The sequence below is a fragment of the Myotis daubentonii genome, chromosome 3, assembly GCF_963259705.1.
Source record: "Myotis daubentonii chromosome 3, mMyoDau2.1, whole genome shotgun sequence".
In the NCBI taxonomy this organism is placed as follows: Eukaryota; Metazoa; Chordata; class Mammalia; order Chiroptera; family Vespertilionidae; genus Myotis; species Myotis daubentonii.
Genome location: NC_081842.1, coordinates 206,959,712 through 206,975,185, shown reverse-complemented (window position 1 = coordinate 206,975,185; position 15,474 = coordinate 206,959,712). Strand labels below are relative to the sequence as shown.

At 56.3% G+C, this 15,474-nt stretch overlaps 1 protein-coding gene across 9 annotated transcripts in view; it reads right to left on the bottom strand.

Annotated features, from left to right (window-relative positions):
- The window catches only part of HSPG2 (heparan sulfate proteoglycan 2), a 100,794-nt gene that overhangs the window by 55,091 nt on the left and 30,229 nt on the right, over nucleotides 1–15,474 (bottom strand). For 8 of the 9 annotated variants that reach the window (XM_059690894.1, XM_059690893.1, XM_059690895.1 and 5 more), the window contains exons 2-13: nucleotides 11,574–11,709; nucleotides 11,033–11,077; nucleotides 5,494–5,603; nucleotides 5,334–5,392; nucleotides 4,881–5,041; nucleotides 3,196–3,324; nucleotides 2,688–2,933; nucleotides 2,476–2,595; nucleotides 1,328–1,459; nucleotides 1,018–1,162; nucleotides 772–923; nucleotides 532–678 (exon numbers count right to left, since the gene is read on the bottom strand). In XM_059690894.1, the coding sequence (XP_059546877.1) occupies nucleotides 532–678; nucleotides 772–923; nucleotides 1,018–1,162; nucleotides 1,328–1,459; nucleotides 2,476–2,595; nucleotides 2,688–2,933; nucleotides 3,196–3,324; nucleotides 4,881–5,041; nucleotides 5,334–5,392; nucleotides 5,494–5,603; nucleotides 11,033–11,077; nucleotides 11,574–11,709 (1,582 nt within the window). The remainder of the gene's footprint in view (nucleotides 1–531; nucleotides 679–771; nucleotides 924–1,017; nucleotides 1,163–1,327; nucleotides 1,460–2,475; nucleotides 2,596–2,687; nucleotides 2,934–3,195; nucleotides 3,325–4,880; nucleotides 5,042–5,333; nucleotides 5,393–5,493; nucleotides 5,604–11,032; nucleotides 11,078–11,573; nucleotides 11,710–15,474) is intronic. The other variant, XM_059690891.1, reaches the window with a different exon arrangement.

Genomic DNA, 15,474 nt, shown 5'->3' with positions numbered 1-15,474 from the left:
GGTGCAGCTGGAGCTCAGTCCTGGGCTGAATGCTCTGGGGACAATGACACCTCTCAATCCGTCAGGATCAGGAAGGCAGTAGGGAATACTTACTGGGCACTTGTCATGGACCAAGTGCTATTCTGAGAGGCTGACATGTATTAGCCCATTAAGTCATTACAACTACCTGGGGGGGGGGGGAGTTATTATTTTCTTCCCATTTTGTAGATGAGAAAACTGAGACACAAGATAGGATTGACCAAGGGTACACAGGCAGTAAGGCCCAGAGCCAGGATTTTGAACCAGGAATCTGATGCCAGAGCCCATCCTCTTTATAACCTGAAGCAGGCAAATGTCAAGTGTGGATTTGGCTTTTCCTAAAAATGTTTGTTTTCCCCCTGAAATGCTTTTCTCACAGGACTCGGCATTTCTTCAACAACCTTGTATCCCTTCCCAGTGCTGCTCTCCCCCATGTCTTCCCTCCCTCTAAGCCCGCTGGAGCCTGGTGTCTGCCTCCCACCCCCCATAGTGCCCACCCACCCACCAACGCACCCTTGAAGTCATCAGGCTGGTCAAAGCGCAGCCGGATCTGGTCTCGGAAGCGGCGGCTGCTCTGGCACACGTTGGTAACCCCAAAGCAGAAGCAGGGCAGGCAGGAGGCGCTGTGCTCCAGGTAGAAGTGCCCATCGGCGCAGGGTCCTGCTGGGCGGCATAGGGGTGGGCTGCAGCAGGCCCCAGGCAGGCAGCCCTGGCTCACCCCCATGCCCGTGCCCTCCAGTCGGATGGTGGTACCTCGCTGAGGAATGAGCTCCAGGACACCGTCAGGAATGCCGAACACCATGCCTTGGGCATTCATGGCCTCGCAGGTGTAGGCACCCTGATCTGCCTCCTTCACGTCTCGAATGGTCAGCGTGCCTCGGCCTCCCTCACTGGTCACTGTCACCCTGATGGGTCCCGAGACAGAGGCAGGGTCAGGCCTGGGCCATTGGCCCAGCCTCCTCTACATCCCCAGCCCCCAACCCAGGCCCAGAGCCAAACCTAGTATGAGATGGGATGTGGCCCCAGTTGAGTCGCCAGTTGATGATGGGGGTGGGGACACCGATGGCCACACAAGTGAAGGTTACTGTCTGGCCCCGGGAGGCCTGGATCAACTCCTGGGGAGGGGTCACCACCTGGGGAGGCACTGGAAGACAGGAGCAGATGTGAGGGGTGTGAGGGGCAAAGAAACAAGAAGGGAGGGGATGGATCAGAGGAGCCAGGCAGAAGGAGGGCTGAGGCTGAGACTATAGAGAGGGGCCAGTGGAAACCAGCCCAGGGCCCCCATCTCGCCCCCCAGCTCCCTGCTCACTGCAGCCAATCTCATCGCTGCGGTCAGAACAGTCGCTCTCCTTATCACAGTGGTAGCTGGCTGAGATGCACTCGTTTGTGGAGACACAGCGGAACTGCGTGGGCTCACACACGTCCTCGGGGTGCTTGGCAGCTGGGGGACAGAGCAGGTGGTGTGGGCAGAGGGTGGACCAGTCCCATTCTGACCTGTGCCCACAGCCCCACCCTGTCCACCTTCCCCAGGTGTTCCCAGGGTCACTCTCTCATCTCGCCCACGTGACACAGATGCCCCGACCAGGCCCGGGCACTGCTGCCACAATACTGCCCACAATGTCACCATCATCAAGGCGGCCATCAAACAGCTCATCACATTACCCTACCCCCGCGCCCCCACTCCTTGGACTCTTTCCCTGCTCTTAGACAACAAATAGGTGGATGCAGTGGGAAAGATGACAATGAACGGATGGATGATAAGTGGAGAGATGGATGGGAGGAAGGATGTTGAACAAATGGATGGATGGACAGAGGGACAGTGAATGGATGGATAATAGAATGGATGGTGAGATGGACAGGAGGATGTTGGATAGGTGGATAGACAGATGAAGAGCTTTGCAGCTAGACAATGGTGGATGGATAGGTGGATGAAAGGGTGGGCAGATAGATGGGAGGAAAGAAGGATGCTGGACAGATGGACAATGGACAGTTGAATTGACAGATGGATTAAGAGCTGGGATGATGAAGGAACAAATAACTCAGAACCAGCTGTACGTGAAAACCCTCAAGGCCCATAACGGGAATGCTTTGACTCACACATACATCAAGGAAGCCATGAGCAAGGCACCCTGGTGTATATATTGAGCCCTTTCAGCCACTCATCCGACCCACACACAAGCATAAATAACAAAGACAAGATTAATGGTAACAAAATAAAGAAAAGAAAGAAAGAGACATTAACCATGGGCAATCTGCCCAGACTGCTTGCTACAAAGACCAGCTCAGAGCCAAGGGCTCTCAATGCTGGGGTCAGAGAGAGATGAACCCTAAAGTTTGTCCCCAGGGCCTTCACCACTCAGCCAGGGAGAGTAAATAAACCTACCCAAGAAGGGAAAGAACAGGGGTGAACTAGGCCGGGGCGGGGCAAGGACGCCAGGCAGATCCTGGGACACTCACGGCAGTTGGCCTCATCGGTGTGGTCCTCACAGTCAGAGTCGCCATCACAGCGCCACAGCTTGAGGACACAGTGCCCGTTGGCACAGGGGAACTCGTTGGGCTCGCAGGGCGGGGTGGGGCCTGAGTGAACCAGGCAGGGTTCAGCCAGAGGCCCGCCCCTGGCCAGGTCCCCCACCCCGAGCCCGCTCCCTCCATCCCTGCCCGGTCCTCACCACAGTCCAGCTCATCACTGCCATCCTTGCAGTCCTCTTGCCCATCACAGACATAGTCTTTGGGGATGCAGTGCCCACTGTGACATGTGGTCTCGTGGGGCCCACAGGGCCTGTCAGGACGGGGAGCCGGGGTGACTGGAAGTAGCCGTGTGGTGGTTGCCTCTGGCCGGGGTGTTATAGGTAAAATCTCCGCCGGATGGGGTGGCGTGGAGCTGGGCTCTGGAACTGGCTCTGTAACTGGCTCTTCTGTGGACACAGCCCACTTGGCATTGGCAGGGGTGTGACTCCTCCTCACCCCTTGCCCCCCACACTCCCCAGGCCCTCCCTGCCCCACACACCCAGTGCCCTGGCCCTGACCCTGGTATCACCTTTCCATGTCCCTGCCCACCCCCCTCAGACCCCTCTGCCTGTACCCAACCCTCACAACCCCAATTGACTTGCAGGCCCAGGCATATCCTGACCTTTCCCTGGCATCTGCAGGCCACTGTGCCCCCAGGCAGCCCCTCACCACAATTGAGCTCATCAGACATGTCCCTGCAGTCAGGCCTCCGGTCACAGCGATACTCCAGGGCCACACACTCATTGTGGCTGTGGCAGGCAAACTCCGTCTCCGTGCAGACTCTGGCGATCTGGGGCACTGTGGGGTTGGAGGGAGTCAGAGGGGCAGGCGGAAGGCTGATGGGAGGCGTCAAGGACAGCTCAGGCACTGCCAAGCTGGGCGTGGGCTTTGGTGCCCTGTGTCAGGCCATGTGGTTTGGGGCAGACTCAGCAAGGGCAAGGAGCACATGGTGGACACATCCACAGCACACATGAGATATACGTGTGGCACAGGCTCACACGCAGTTAACATGCCACACACATGCAACCACCACACCACACACAGGCAGGCCACACCTGGCCCAGTGAGGATAAAGAGGAAGAGGAGAAGGGGTGGCTTGTGGGCTATGCCCAGCCATCTTGCCCTCATCCTTCCTTCCCCTCCACCTATTACCCTGCTGGGCCTGGATCCAGCTTACACTCTCACCTGGTGTCACAGCGGCCAAGGGGGGCGGGGGTGTCTGTGCTGGAAAGGAAGGGGTGATCAGCAGCCATCCCCCCTGGGACCTGGGACCTGGGAGCTGCAGGGCTGGGCCAGGCCCATCCCACCATCCCTAGCCCTGAAGACTCATTGAAAAATGAAGAGGCTGGACCCCTTGCAATCTTCAGACCTGGGCCTGGGGGTGCCAACAGAGCAAACCTGACCTTCAGGTACATTAAGTAACAGTTTTGTGCAGAATGAGAAGGTGATGGCTTCACTGCATTTTCCTGATTGGGCTACACCATGACAGGGAGTTTGTTCAGTTCTGAGTTCCACTGAGTCAGAGGGGGTGACATGTTGGAGTCTTCCCAGGAGAGGGGACTAAAATAGACAGCTGAGACCCGTAGCCTCTGAGGAATGAACTGGAACTGTTTAGCCTAGAGAAGAAAAGACTCGGGGACTCAAAATAGAAGACAGGGTGCAGCAAAAAGAACCCTGCGCCAATGAGAGGACAAAGGCCCAGACTTTGTATCTAACAGCTGTGTGACTTCGGGCCAGTTTCCTATTCTCTCTGAGCCTCAGTTTCCCATCTGCTTCTCATCTCATCTTATCATAGACTCTGGCAAGACTGGCATAGACACAGGGTTTGGTTTAAGTTCTTGCTTTTCCATTATTTGTGTATGTGGATCTGGACAAGTCATTTTTCCTTTCTGGGCCTCAAAACCCTCATCTCTAAAGCAGGAGGTATAAAATCTATTTCACAGGAATTATTGTGAAGATTGAATGGGAGGCTGGAAATAAGGGCATTACAGAGTGCCTAGCATGTATTCAGTGCTCAGTAAATAATTGTTGGTTATTATTAAACACAAAAGTGTTTTGGATCTGAAAGTGCTGTATGAGGAAAAGATTACCTATTGTCAATGTATAGAGGTAGATGGAGAACAGAAATTGAGTTTAATAGGTACAAGTTAGAGGAAACAATTTATGCTCAACCCAAGACAAGACTGCATAAGGATTGATAGGGCAGACCCATCAGGTGGTGAGCTCCCTGTCCCTAGTGGTGTGCAAGCCCAAGCTAAGACAACCCACGGGGGGGGGGGGGGGGATACTCAAAAGGGATCCACATGAGTCTGATAAACTGGAGGAGGTGACCCCAGGCTGCAAGATGGGCTCACCTGTGCCCAGGTGTCGAAACTGGAATCCCTGGGGAGAGGTGGTATAGGAGGCAATGGAGCCCCTGGAGATGACCGACTGCAGCACCTCCTGAATCTGAGCCCCATCTGCGTTTCCTTCGGAGCCCACGTCCAACTCCACGAAGACCCAGCCATCCAGCTCCCTAGGGACAGGCATGGGGCGGGGGAGCAGGGTGAGAAAGATGCCTGTGGTCTCAGCTCCTCACTTGGTCCCTGTCTGATAGTTAGACCTGATCTCCTGACACCCTGTAGCCCAGGCAGGGCATGTAAGGTCCAAATTGTCCCCCAACTAACTCCTGAATTTCCCCCAATAGAGATTCACCTGACTAGACCTCTTCTGCCTCCCCTCCTAGTACCCAGGCTTCTCCCCATCTTTGTCAGCTTCTTCCGGGTTACCCACCAGCCCCCAACCCGCCCCCAGGGCACCCTTCTCACTTGATGAACACCACACTGACAATCTGGTCTCCAGGAATCTTCAAGTACTCTGACTCCAGCTGGGGAGGGACACAGCGCCGTCAGCCTCCAGATGCCCTCACCCCACCCTCAGTCCTGCCCACTGCCACCAGGCGAGCTCCCAAAAGCCCCTTCACCTCACCGTGTCTACCACAGCCTGGGATACTTCTCGGAAAGCCTGGGAGCCTGCGTCCTCCAGCTCAGAGCTGTAGTGGATGGAGCGGGTGAAGTTCACCAGGGCTCGGAAATAAACTGCAGAAAGGGGAGGAGAGGTGTGTCACTGTGTGGTGGCCTCAGGCAGTTGGGCCGTAGGTGGAAACAGGGAGATGTTCCCTGAGGTCGCTTGCTGAGGCTGACACCTGGGTGTCTATAGCTCTGCCCAGCTCTGCCCAGCATGGCCCCTATCAGCACATACTACAGTGGCCCTGGCTGGTCTGCCCAGGGGTCAAAGCTGAGGCCCCACCCTTGAGTGAGGGGCTTCAACTAATAGGGAAAGTGGTCTGATCCAGAAATCAGGTGATGGTGCAGAAGAGGAGACCCCTGGCAGCTCAGAGGAAGGCTAAACAAGAAAAGTGGCTTCCAGAGGAGGCTGGCCTAGTACAGAAATTACTTGCAAGTGACCCAAATGTTTCCCCACTCTTCCCTGGCCAATTCCTCCTCACCCTTCAGGGCTCAGCTCAGCCATCACCTCCTCCAACCCTGGCTGGTTTAGAGACCCCTCCTTGGGGCTCTCGCAGGCTCTCTGCTTCTCCATCAGAGCACCTTCTACCCCACCTTGCACAGTCCTGCCTGAATACATGTGGATCGCAGAGCGTCTTCATAAAAATCATGGGTTCTGAGGTCAGCCACATCTCAGACCTCATCGCTCTGAGCTTCCTCAGTCAACTGGGGACATTAATTGCATTAACACCTTGGGCAGCAGTAGGGAATAAATGATACGCTTACATGAACCTTCTCTCTGTGTGCTCAGATGCCGTGCCTGGCACGAAAAACGGGCTAGAAAATCAGACGCTGTTGTCACCTTGCCCTCTCTACTGCTAGAGTGTGAACTTGAGGGGGGTGTGGAGACTGCAGGTCTCATTCATTCCTGTATCCCCAGTGTGTGCATCTAGCACATGGGAGGTGCCTAATAAGTGATGGCTGAATCAATTCATATCAGATTGGTGTGAGCAGATACATACACCTATTGTTCTTAGTACCTACTATACATTTTATACACGTTACGTCTCATAATGTTAATGAATTCATATAGCAGTTATAAATATAAGTTAATATAAGTTGCAAATGACTCATACGTATGTACGTAAACACATACACCAATCATTTCTTAAGCACCTATTAAGGACAAGATTTTTTTAATGCATTAATTCTCAATGTCATGAATTAAGGTATAAACCAAGCATGTCAAACTCAAAGGCGAACACAGGCCAAATAGACGAGGCATGCGGCCTGCAGATTTCGAGTTTGACATGCTTGGTGTAAATTATAAATACTGAGTTGACATGAGTTACAAATGAGTTTTAAATATGTACAAAGTGCTTAGCACAGAGCTTGGCACACAGTAGGTGCACAATATTGCGACCAATTCCTATATGAGAGGCAGTGTAGCTTAGTGATTAAAAGCGAGACCCTGAGAAAGTTACCTCCACGGAGCCTCCGTTCCCTCCTCCATAAAATGAGAGTAATAGCAGTGCCCACCCCAGAGTAAGAGTTGTGAAGAGTAAGTTAACAAATGTAAGGTGCTTATAACAGGGTCTAGCACACAGTAGGAGCTACATGGAGTTAGCTGTAACTATTCCCTCTGGTCTTTACAACAAACGGGAGGAATGGATTTGGTTTTATTTCTTCCCATCTGAGGGGGGCAGGCATTGCTCTGACAAATCTGTACTGAGGGCCTTCTGTATGCCAGGTGGTGTTCTAGGCGCAGGGCATTAGCAGTGAACTCCGCAAATGACAAGTCCTCTGGCCACAGAGATCACTGTCCAGTGGGAGGAGAAAGGAAATGAAACAAGTGAGCATGGAAGACGTGGAGGTAGGTGCTACTCTCCCCGGGGGGCCAGGGAAGGCCTTTCCTCAAAGGGCATATTTGAAGGAAGGTAGTGAGCCAAGGGGAGGTATCTGGGAGAACAGCATTCCAGGCTGAGGGAACAGCAGCTGCAGAGTCCCTGAGGCAGAAGTGGGCTCAGAGAGGTGACAGAAGACCAGCCTGTGGGTGGCAGAGGAAGTGGCATCCTAACTACAGGCCTGTCCTCCTCCCTCTTCACTCCGTCAGGCCCATCGGTGCACACGCCGCCAGAACCAGGACCCTGTCCCTCTGAGGCTCAGGCTGAGCAAGCCCAGACAGGGGTGGCCGGTACAGGAGTAAACTTAAACTTCTACACCAAGAGAGGGTGCTTGTGAGGGCAGCACCGCCTGCTCGGAGCCACAGGGACCATGGCGGACCGGACTCCTGGGGGCAGGCGGGTGGGGCTCTGGGGGCCGGAGTATGGAAGCCACGAGCTTGGCCACAGAGGCCCCTTGTGAGCGGGCACAGAGGTCCATTGAGAGTCCCCCCCACCCTGGCCCCTGGCCTCAGCCCCACGGCACGGCGAGGGTGAGGAGGCCAGGCCTCTGCCCAGGAATGTGACCGCTCCACAAAGCCCCTTTCTCCTAGGGCCTGGGAAGGGCATGGACCCTCCAGCCTGACCCCACCCCCGGCTTTTTGCAAACCAGGGTAGGTCAGGGCGAGCCCTTCCCTCTTCCACCCTGGGATGTGTTCCTGCAGCCGGTGCCTGAGGGTTGGGGCAGGTGAGGCCTGTCTGTTTCAGGAACCAGCCTCCAGAGCTGAGGGTGCTGGGAGGCGGTCATGCTGCCAGAGCTGGGAGTGCTCGTTGGGTGCCTGCCCATGCCAGCCCTCTCCCTCCTAGTCCTCATTCTGACCCCATCTGGAGAGCTCACTCGGAGCCAGAGGCTGGAGGGACAGGAGGCCCAGAGCTGCCTTGCACCCAGGTGGGGGTGTGCAATGCAGTCTACCCTCTTACTCCCCATGCTCACTCCCTGCTCACCAGAACTCCCCCACACACCTAGGCCCCTGAACCCCAGCCCTGGTCCCTTAGGTGGGCCCAGGATCGCCAGTCCTCAGGTGGACACAAGTTGCCTCCAGACTCTAGGGTCTTCCCGCACAGAGGTTGCCACACCCATCCCTGCCCAACCAGTACTCCATGGGAGAACAGCAGGCCCAGCCCACTTTGTTCCGACTGAGCGCCCAGATGGGGCCTAACTGCATCCTGGGCAGGGCAGGGGAGAAGGTGGGCCAGCTGGGGCAGGGCAGGGGCTGGCCTGGCCTCCAGACCCTGGAGGGAGGCGCCTCTGAGCCTCCAGTGTGACAAAGTGCAAGCTGGGGAGGAAGAGAAGAGGAAGGAAAAGGAGAAGGGAGAGCTGGGAGAGAGGGTGGGGAGGGAGAGAGAGAACGAGTCCACCAGGCTGGCAAGTCACTTACTGAGAGGAGACGCCTCATCAGGCTCCGAGACCATCATGCCAGACAGGGCAGGGCGGCCCAGGGGTGGCCCAGGGCCTGCAGAGTGGAGCAGCAGAGAGGGAGACGAGGAGGGGCAGACACAGCAAGGCAGGAGGAGAGGACCAAAGGGAGAGAGAGACATGAAGCGAGAAAGAAGACAACAGACGGGGGCGGGGGTGGGGGGAAGGGGTGGGGGGACCACAGAGATTTGGAGACAGAGACACAGAGAGATGCAGACGGAGACATGGAGAAAGTGCGGGGGAGAATGAGAGAGAGGTGAGACAAAGGCAGAAGGAAATGAGGCAAAGACAGAGAAACACGGGGGCAGAGGAGGCAAGCCGACGAGGAAGAAAACACAGAGTGAGAGAGAAGGATGAGGCACAGTGTAGGAAAGAGCTCAGGCAGGGGAGGAGGGGAGCAGGAGAGACACGGAGACAGGAAAGACAAAGAGACAGGTCAGAAGATGGAAAGAAATTGGATGAGAGGAAGTGGGCAGGGGCTGTCAAGGAGGGGCACACGGGAGGGGGGACAGGGCGGAGGGCAGAGCCCTGCCAGAGGGAAGAGGAGAGGGGAGGTGCCATCTCTGGGGCTACATTCCAGGGTCTGGCGTTGGCCCAGGGCCCAGGCAGGAGGCACAGCCATGGACGGCCCCAACACAGTCAGCATGGCCCTCGCTCAGCAGCACAGAGAGGGCAGGGCTGAAGCACACACGCTGAGCCCCTGGAACCAGACACACCTGCTGCCTTCCAGGCGAAGATTCAGCCCAGCTGCATGGAGCTGCCCCAGAGGCAGCGGGCGGGTGCCAGGGCTTGGGCCTAGAAGATCTAAAGCCCTACATCTTCCCACGGATCAGCCGTACCCACAAGGAAGGGGCCCTACTCTCGGGCCCTCCCCAGCTGCTACTGCCCATCCCAACCCTTGTCCCACCCCTGGCCTCTCTTGCCCTCACAGCTGCTTCTCATGGGGGAGATGGGCTGGTAAACAACTCAGAGTGGGCAAAGCTGCTGCGGTGGGCAGCCCCATGGGAGGGCTATAGATACCCCGAGTGGACAGGGGGGAGCAGACCAGGCCCTTCACTTGCAGGCCTGGCTGGGCAAGAGGCAGCTCCCAGGGCCGCATCAGCACAGGCCATTCTGGGATGTGAGCTGTGTGCATGGGCCCACATGACACCCACTCCAGCTCCCAGGCATCCTTAGCCCGGCAGAGGCCTCCCCGTGGAAAAGCTTCAGGCAGTGTCTGAGTCCCAGGTGCCGGGAGGTCACAGTCAGGACTACTCTGCCCACAGGCCAACCCTCCTGTTTGCATTGGCTTAGGTAGGGTGCCACCCTCTGGAATCTGGATGCCTCTGAGATGCCAGCTGAAGGGAGTCGACCTCACCCCTGGAGATGCCCAGGCCAGACTCGCCCCAGGCCTGCCAGTGTGGGCAGCACTGGGTGGTGGGGGACTGTCCAGTGGTCAGGCTGAGCCGAGCCCCATCTTTGGCTCTGACCACAGAGTGCCCAGCACTGGCTCCCAGAGGTCAGTGGGGACTCTAGGGAGCTGCTGGGACCTGTGACCAGCTAGTCCCTTCTCTACCCAGCATCCTAGGGTGGGAGGAAGCAGGGACTCTCAGCCCCCATCCCAGGGCTGGGCCAGCCCCTGCTCTGGCTGGCACTTCGGGTGCTGGCAGAGTGGGCAGCTGACAGGCTCCTGATTCCTTTCCCGCCATGAAGCCCAGCCCTCTTCCCCCACTGGGAACCCTTGGCTTCCCAGAGCCGACCTACCCTAAGGCAGGGTTCCCTCCCATGTCCCGGGTGAGGCTGACTCCCCCTACCCCACTCCACCCCCAATCAGCTCTGTTGGCCAGCCCTATGCCATGAGCCCCTCTGGCTGCCCACCCTGCCTGAGGTCCCCACTGCTGCCCTGGGAAGTGAGGGTTTTGCTCTGAATGCTGAGCAGCTGGCTTCCAGTCCCTATCAGAACCGGGCATTTCTTATCTCTGGCCATACCACCCTGAATGTGCCTCATCTCCTGATCACAGAACCAGGTATTTCCTGTCACTTAGGAGGTACAAGGCCACCTTCACGGCAGGACCAAAGACCCGCAGGGCCCTGGGTTCCAGAGATAGGGCCTCTGTGGCTGGGCAGACCTGCTCTGGGCTTTCCCAGGCACAGGATGGAGTCTATAGGATGGCCCAGCAACTTACCCATCTGGAAGTCCCCACTGCCCACATCTCCACTGCCCAGGTCATCTGTAAGCAAAAGACAGATTTATTCAGCAACAATATTTGGTGAGTAACTACTGGGTGTCAGGCACTGTTCTGGGCACAGAGTGGGGAAGGTCAAGCACAACTGTTACCTCCTGCCCCAGCCTAGTAGGGAGGGCTGGCCTGGAGAGAGGGTGTGGGCCTAGGGTGCTGGCGGAGAGGGACCAGGCCGGACTGGCCTCCAGGTGAGGACAGGAGGAGATGGAAACTGTCCTCCACCACTTTCCCCGTCGGTCCTGACCATCCTTCCTAGGAGGGGACCGTGCAGCAGAGGAGCTGCCAGCAGCTCAGAATCACACAGGTTGTAAGTGGAGAATCCTGGGGTCAGTGGGATCAGGGCTCAGGACACACACAGCTCTTAGCCCATCTTTTGAGGAGCCACCTTGGGCAAGCTTCCTGAGGCCTCTTTAAGGCCTAGTAGGGGCAACCTGATTCTGCCCCTCACTCCCTCCACACCCAGCCACCGGAACCCTCTGCCCACCTCCGGAGGCTTCGTCAGCCAGCAAATCCTCGTCATCAGAAAGGTCTGAATCACTCCAGCCAGCCCGGCCCGCCGTGACCGTCTCCGCGTCCTCAGGCAGAGACATGCCATCATATGCCCTCAGTCCACGGGTCACCTGTGGGAGACCACACAGACGACTGTCACACACTCCAGCTCCTGCCAAGCCCAGGACCCCTCCCCTCCCTTCAAGAGGGACCCAGAGTTCTACCCCAAAGCCCTCCAGGGGTTAAGTCAGATGTGGTTTGGCGAAAAGAGTCAGGTTGGGACTGAATCACTATTTTTGACTCAGCTTCCCCAAACTTCATTAGCCCCTTGAGGCCTCAGAGCCCAACCCTGCAAATTCACAACATCTGAATGAATCCTCAAATTCACAGACAATGAAATTAAAATCACTTTGGTAAGTGATAACTCTTCTTCTTTTGGAGATATCCACGACATGGGTTAGTGGGTAGGGGGATAGCGGCAGGTAAAGGGTGGGCTGGACCAGCCAAGATAGGAACATAGGCTGGTGGAAGAGTGGCCAGGGTCAGCGTGGATGGGGACAGAGCCAGAAACTGAGGGTGAGCTGTTGCCTCCAACAGCAGCTCCCAGCCAGGCCAACTTGGCCACCTCTTTCTGCCTCAGTCTGGCCTCCAAATCTCCAGTCTACCGGGAACGCATTCCAGCCACGTTGGAGAAGTGGCTGGTGAGGGTGGGAGCCGGCAGCTAGGCTGAATGGGGGCAGGTCAGGCATGGTGTCAATTCCACGTGACCTCAGGCGGCTGCCGAGGCCCTGCACCCTGCAGGCGGAGCCGAAGGGCCCCAGCAGCCATCACACCTGCCTGTCACAGGGGTGGGTGTGGGAGCGACTGCCTCTTTCCCTTAGACAAGATCAAGATTTTTCCAAATGAGTATTACCGAGTCACTCAGAGGAAAACAAACCCAGCAGAGCCCCAGGGGACTTCAGAGCCCCCTCCCCTGACAAGTGTGCATGGATCTGCTGTGACCCCATAATGCACCTCCAGGCCCCGATGGCCTGGCAGGAGCGTCTCATGCCCTGCCCTGGCCTCGGCCCTCTTGGGGGAGCCCAGCCTGGCCAGAAGGAAATGGTCTTGCTTGTGAAACCCAAACCCAGCCGTCACCGGCTGGACAAAGTGTGGCAGCAGGAGAGAGGTCTAGGGAGAAGAAAAAAATCGAGGAAACAGCCTGTCCCTCTCCTTCCCCACCTCCCAACTTCACAGTCCATGTCCTGGAGACCGGTCTTTTCTCACACTGGTCCCTCTGTCCGATGGCCTTCCTCCCTTTGTTTATCGGGCTAACTTCAATTGTCCTTCAAAACTCAGCTAAGCATCATCTCCTTTAACCGCTCAGAAATAAAAAAGGAACAAATGCGGACATGCACGGCAACATGCATGAACCTCTAACACAGTGGCTCTCAACCTTCCTAATGCCGCGACCCTTTAATACAGTTCATGTTGTGGTGACCCCCAATTTCATTGTTACAAATTGAACATAATTAAAGCATAGTGAGTAATCACAAAAACAATATGTAATTATATATGTGTTTTCCGATGGTCTTAGGCGACCCCTGTGAAAGGGTCGCGACCCCCAGGTTGAGAACCGCTGCTCTAACACATTGTGCTATGAAAGCAGCCAGACACCAAAGACTGTATGAAACTCTATGGGGAAAAAGTCTACTCTACAGCGACAGAAAGATCAGTAGTTGCCTGGGACCAGGGGTGGGTGGGGCTGACCAGAAAGGGGCACGAGGGAGCCTTTTGGACTGATGGTTGCCTAGGTACATACATATCCTTCTCATTACTGACCTGTACACTTGAAACGATGGGTTTGTTTTAGTATATGTTTTATAGCTCAATAAAGATGACTAAAAAGAAAACCTCTGCGAGACCTGTCCTGACTCCTTGCCTTTCCCTGCCATCTGTACCCTCAGGCTGGGCCCTGGGCCCTCTGGGGCTCACCCTGTAATCGCCTGTACCTCTGCTGAAATAGAAGCACTTTGAAGGCAGGGACTGTGATGAATTCAGCTCTAACTTCTCAGTACCTGTATCCAATAAATACTTGAATAAATGGACAAAAATGTCATCATCTATTAATTCTAGAAGCTTCCTGGAGACGACTTGCTTTGAAGGGTGCACAGACGCCCACACAGTCTGTCTGTATGCATCTCCTTTCCGAGGCTGGGAGCCTGCGGGAGGCCGGGGCCGAGTGCCATTTGGGCATCTTTGTGTCTGCAGTGCTACCAAACCTGTGTAAGGCCTGCACTGCTGACTTTACCCTCTACTATGGCCTAAGGCCCCTCGCCCCACAATCCATGGGCAAACCCCTCCTATTCCTTCTCCTCCCTGTACCCTCTCCCTCTGGACAAGGGCGGTCAGTGAACTTCTGGGCTGGGCCATGAGGTTTGCATCCAGGAGTGAGACATGGATTCCTGGGCTGTTTCTCAGAGCCACTGAGTCAGGCTCACTCACCTCAGGCCAGCGGGTTAGAGTTCTGTATGCTCAAGGGGATTCAGACACTCACCGGCTAAGAATCACAGGACCATCCCCATCCCAGGGGTTCTCCCTCCTCCCCTGGATGGGGCTGTGGGTCCTGAGCACACCCTGATTGACCTGGTACAGGGGCTACTGACACTGGGCAGAGGGGGCTGGGGGGCAGGCGAGGGCTCTGTGTGTGTGTGTCTTTGACACACCCTCCTTCCTCCCATGCAAGCAAGGCCGAGGAGGCTGCATGAGGCACAGGGATTCCTGGCACCCCGAGACGCCAGAAACTGTCTGGAAAAGGAGAACCCTGGTGAGCAAGGTCCAGAGCGTCTCCCAGGGAGGGACTTGGGACCGGACAGGAAATAGCACAGTGAGATTCATCTTGGAAAAAATGTCAGGAACACACATCTGCAGTGAGAGGAGAGAGAATCAGAGCATTTGGGGCCTGGACAGAAGTCCCCTATCCCAGGGACCCGGGAATGGCCCTCCCCATGCCCGATTGCCCTTGCTTGCAGCCCTCTCTCCAGGACCCAAGGCTCTGGGGTCAACCGGGGCCTGCAGCAAGAGCCAAGCCAGCAAGAGCAGAGACTTCACTTGTGCAAAGCTGAAGATCAAACGGTTCCAGCAGCTGCGTTTCACATCTGGGAGGGGAGAAGGAGCCAGGCCGGAAAGAGGCTTCGGAAAGAGCCCGAGGAAACCCGAGACTTGCCCATAGAAGGGAACCTGGATTCAGACCTGAGAAGTCCAGGGTCTACTTGGGGAATAAAAGGAGCTAATTTATTGGGCACTTACTACGCGCCAGGCACTCCTTTAGGACTTTTATGTGTTAACTCTGGTTACAGGTGTTAATCAGCCCCACTGTAAAGATGGGGGAAAGGAGCAGTCAGGTCACCTGCTTGAAGACCTGGGTGGTAGAGCTGGAATCGGAACCCTAAGCTCTTACCACTGCACCACACTGCCTCTGTAACCAGGGCTGTGCAATGAGCCCCACTCACCGAGAGGTCACTGAGAGTCACTCTCAACCACACTGCATTTCCGTTTGCAGAGCATTTCCTAGGCCTGTGGTGTGACGCTGACAGTGGCCCCTGAAGTGGCTGAGCAGATGCGAATGGCTCCCTTTCACAGAGGAGGAAACTTGCCCAAGATCAGAGCCGGGACCCCAGGCGCCCTGCTCATCAGGAAAGGAGGTGGGGCTGGGCAGGGCCGGGCCGGGAAGCCCAGGGCTAGCTGGTCCCCATCCCCAACCTAACCTGCTCCCAGGGTGGATCCCAGGAAGCTGGCCTCGGCCTGGGCCCATGCAACGGTGCCTCAGGTCCCAAGGAGGCCCCTCAGAGACTTCAACGTCAAAGGCAGAAATAGAACCCAGGGCTCCTGCCTGCCGGCACGTCTCAGACCACGAC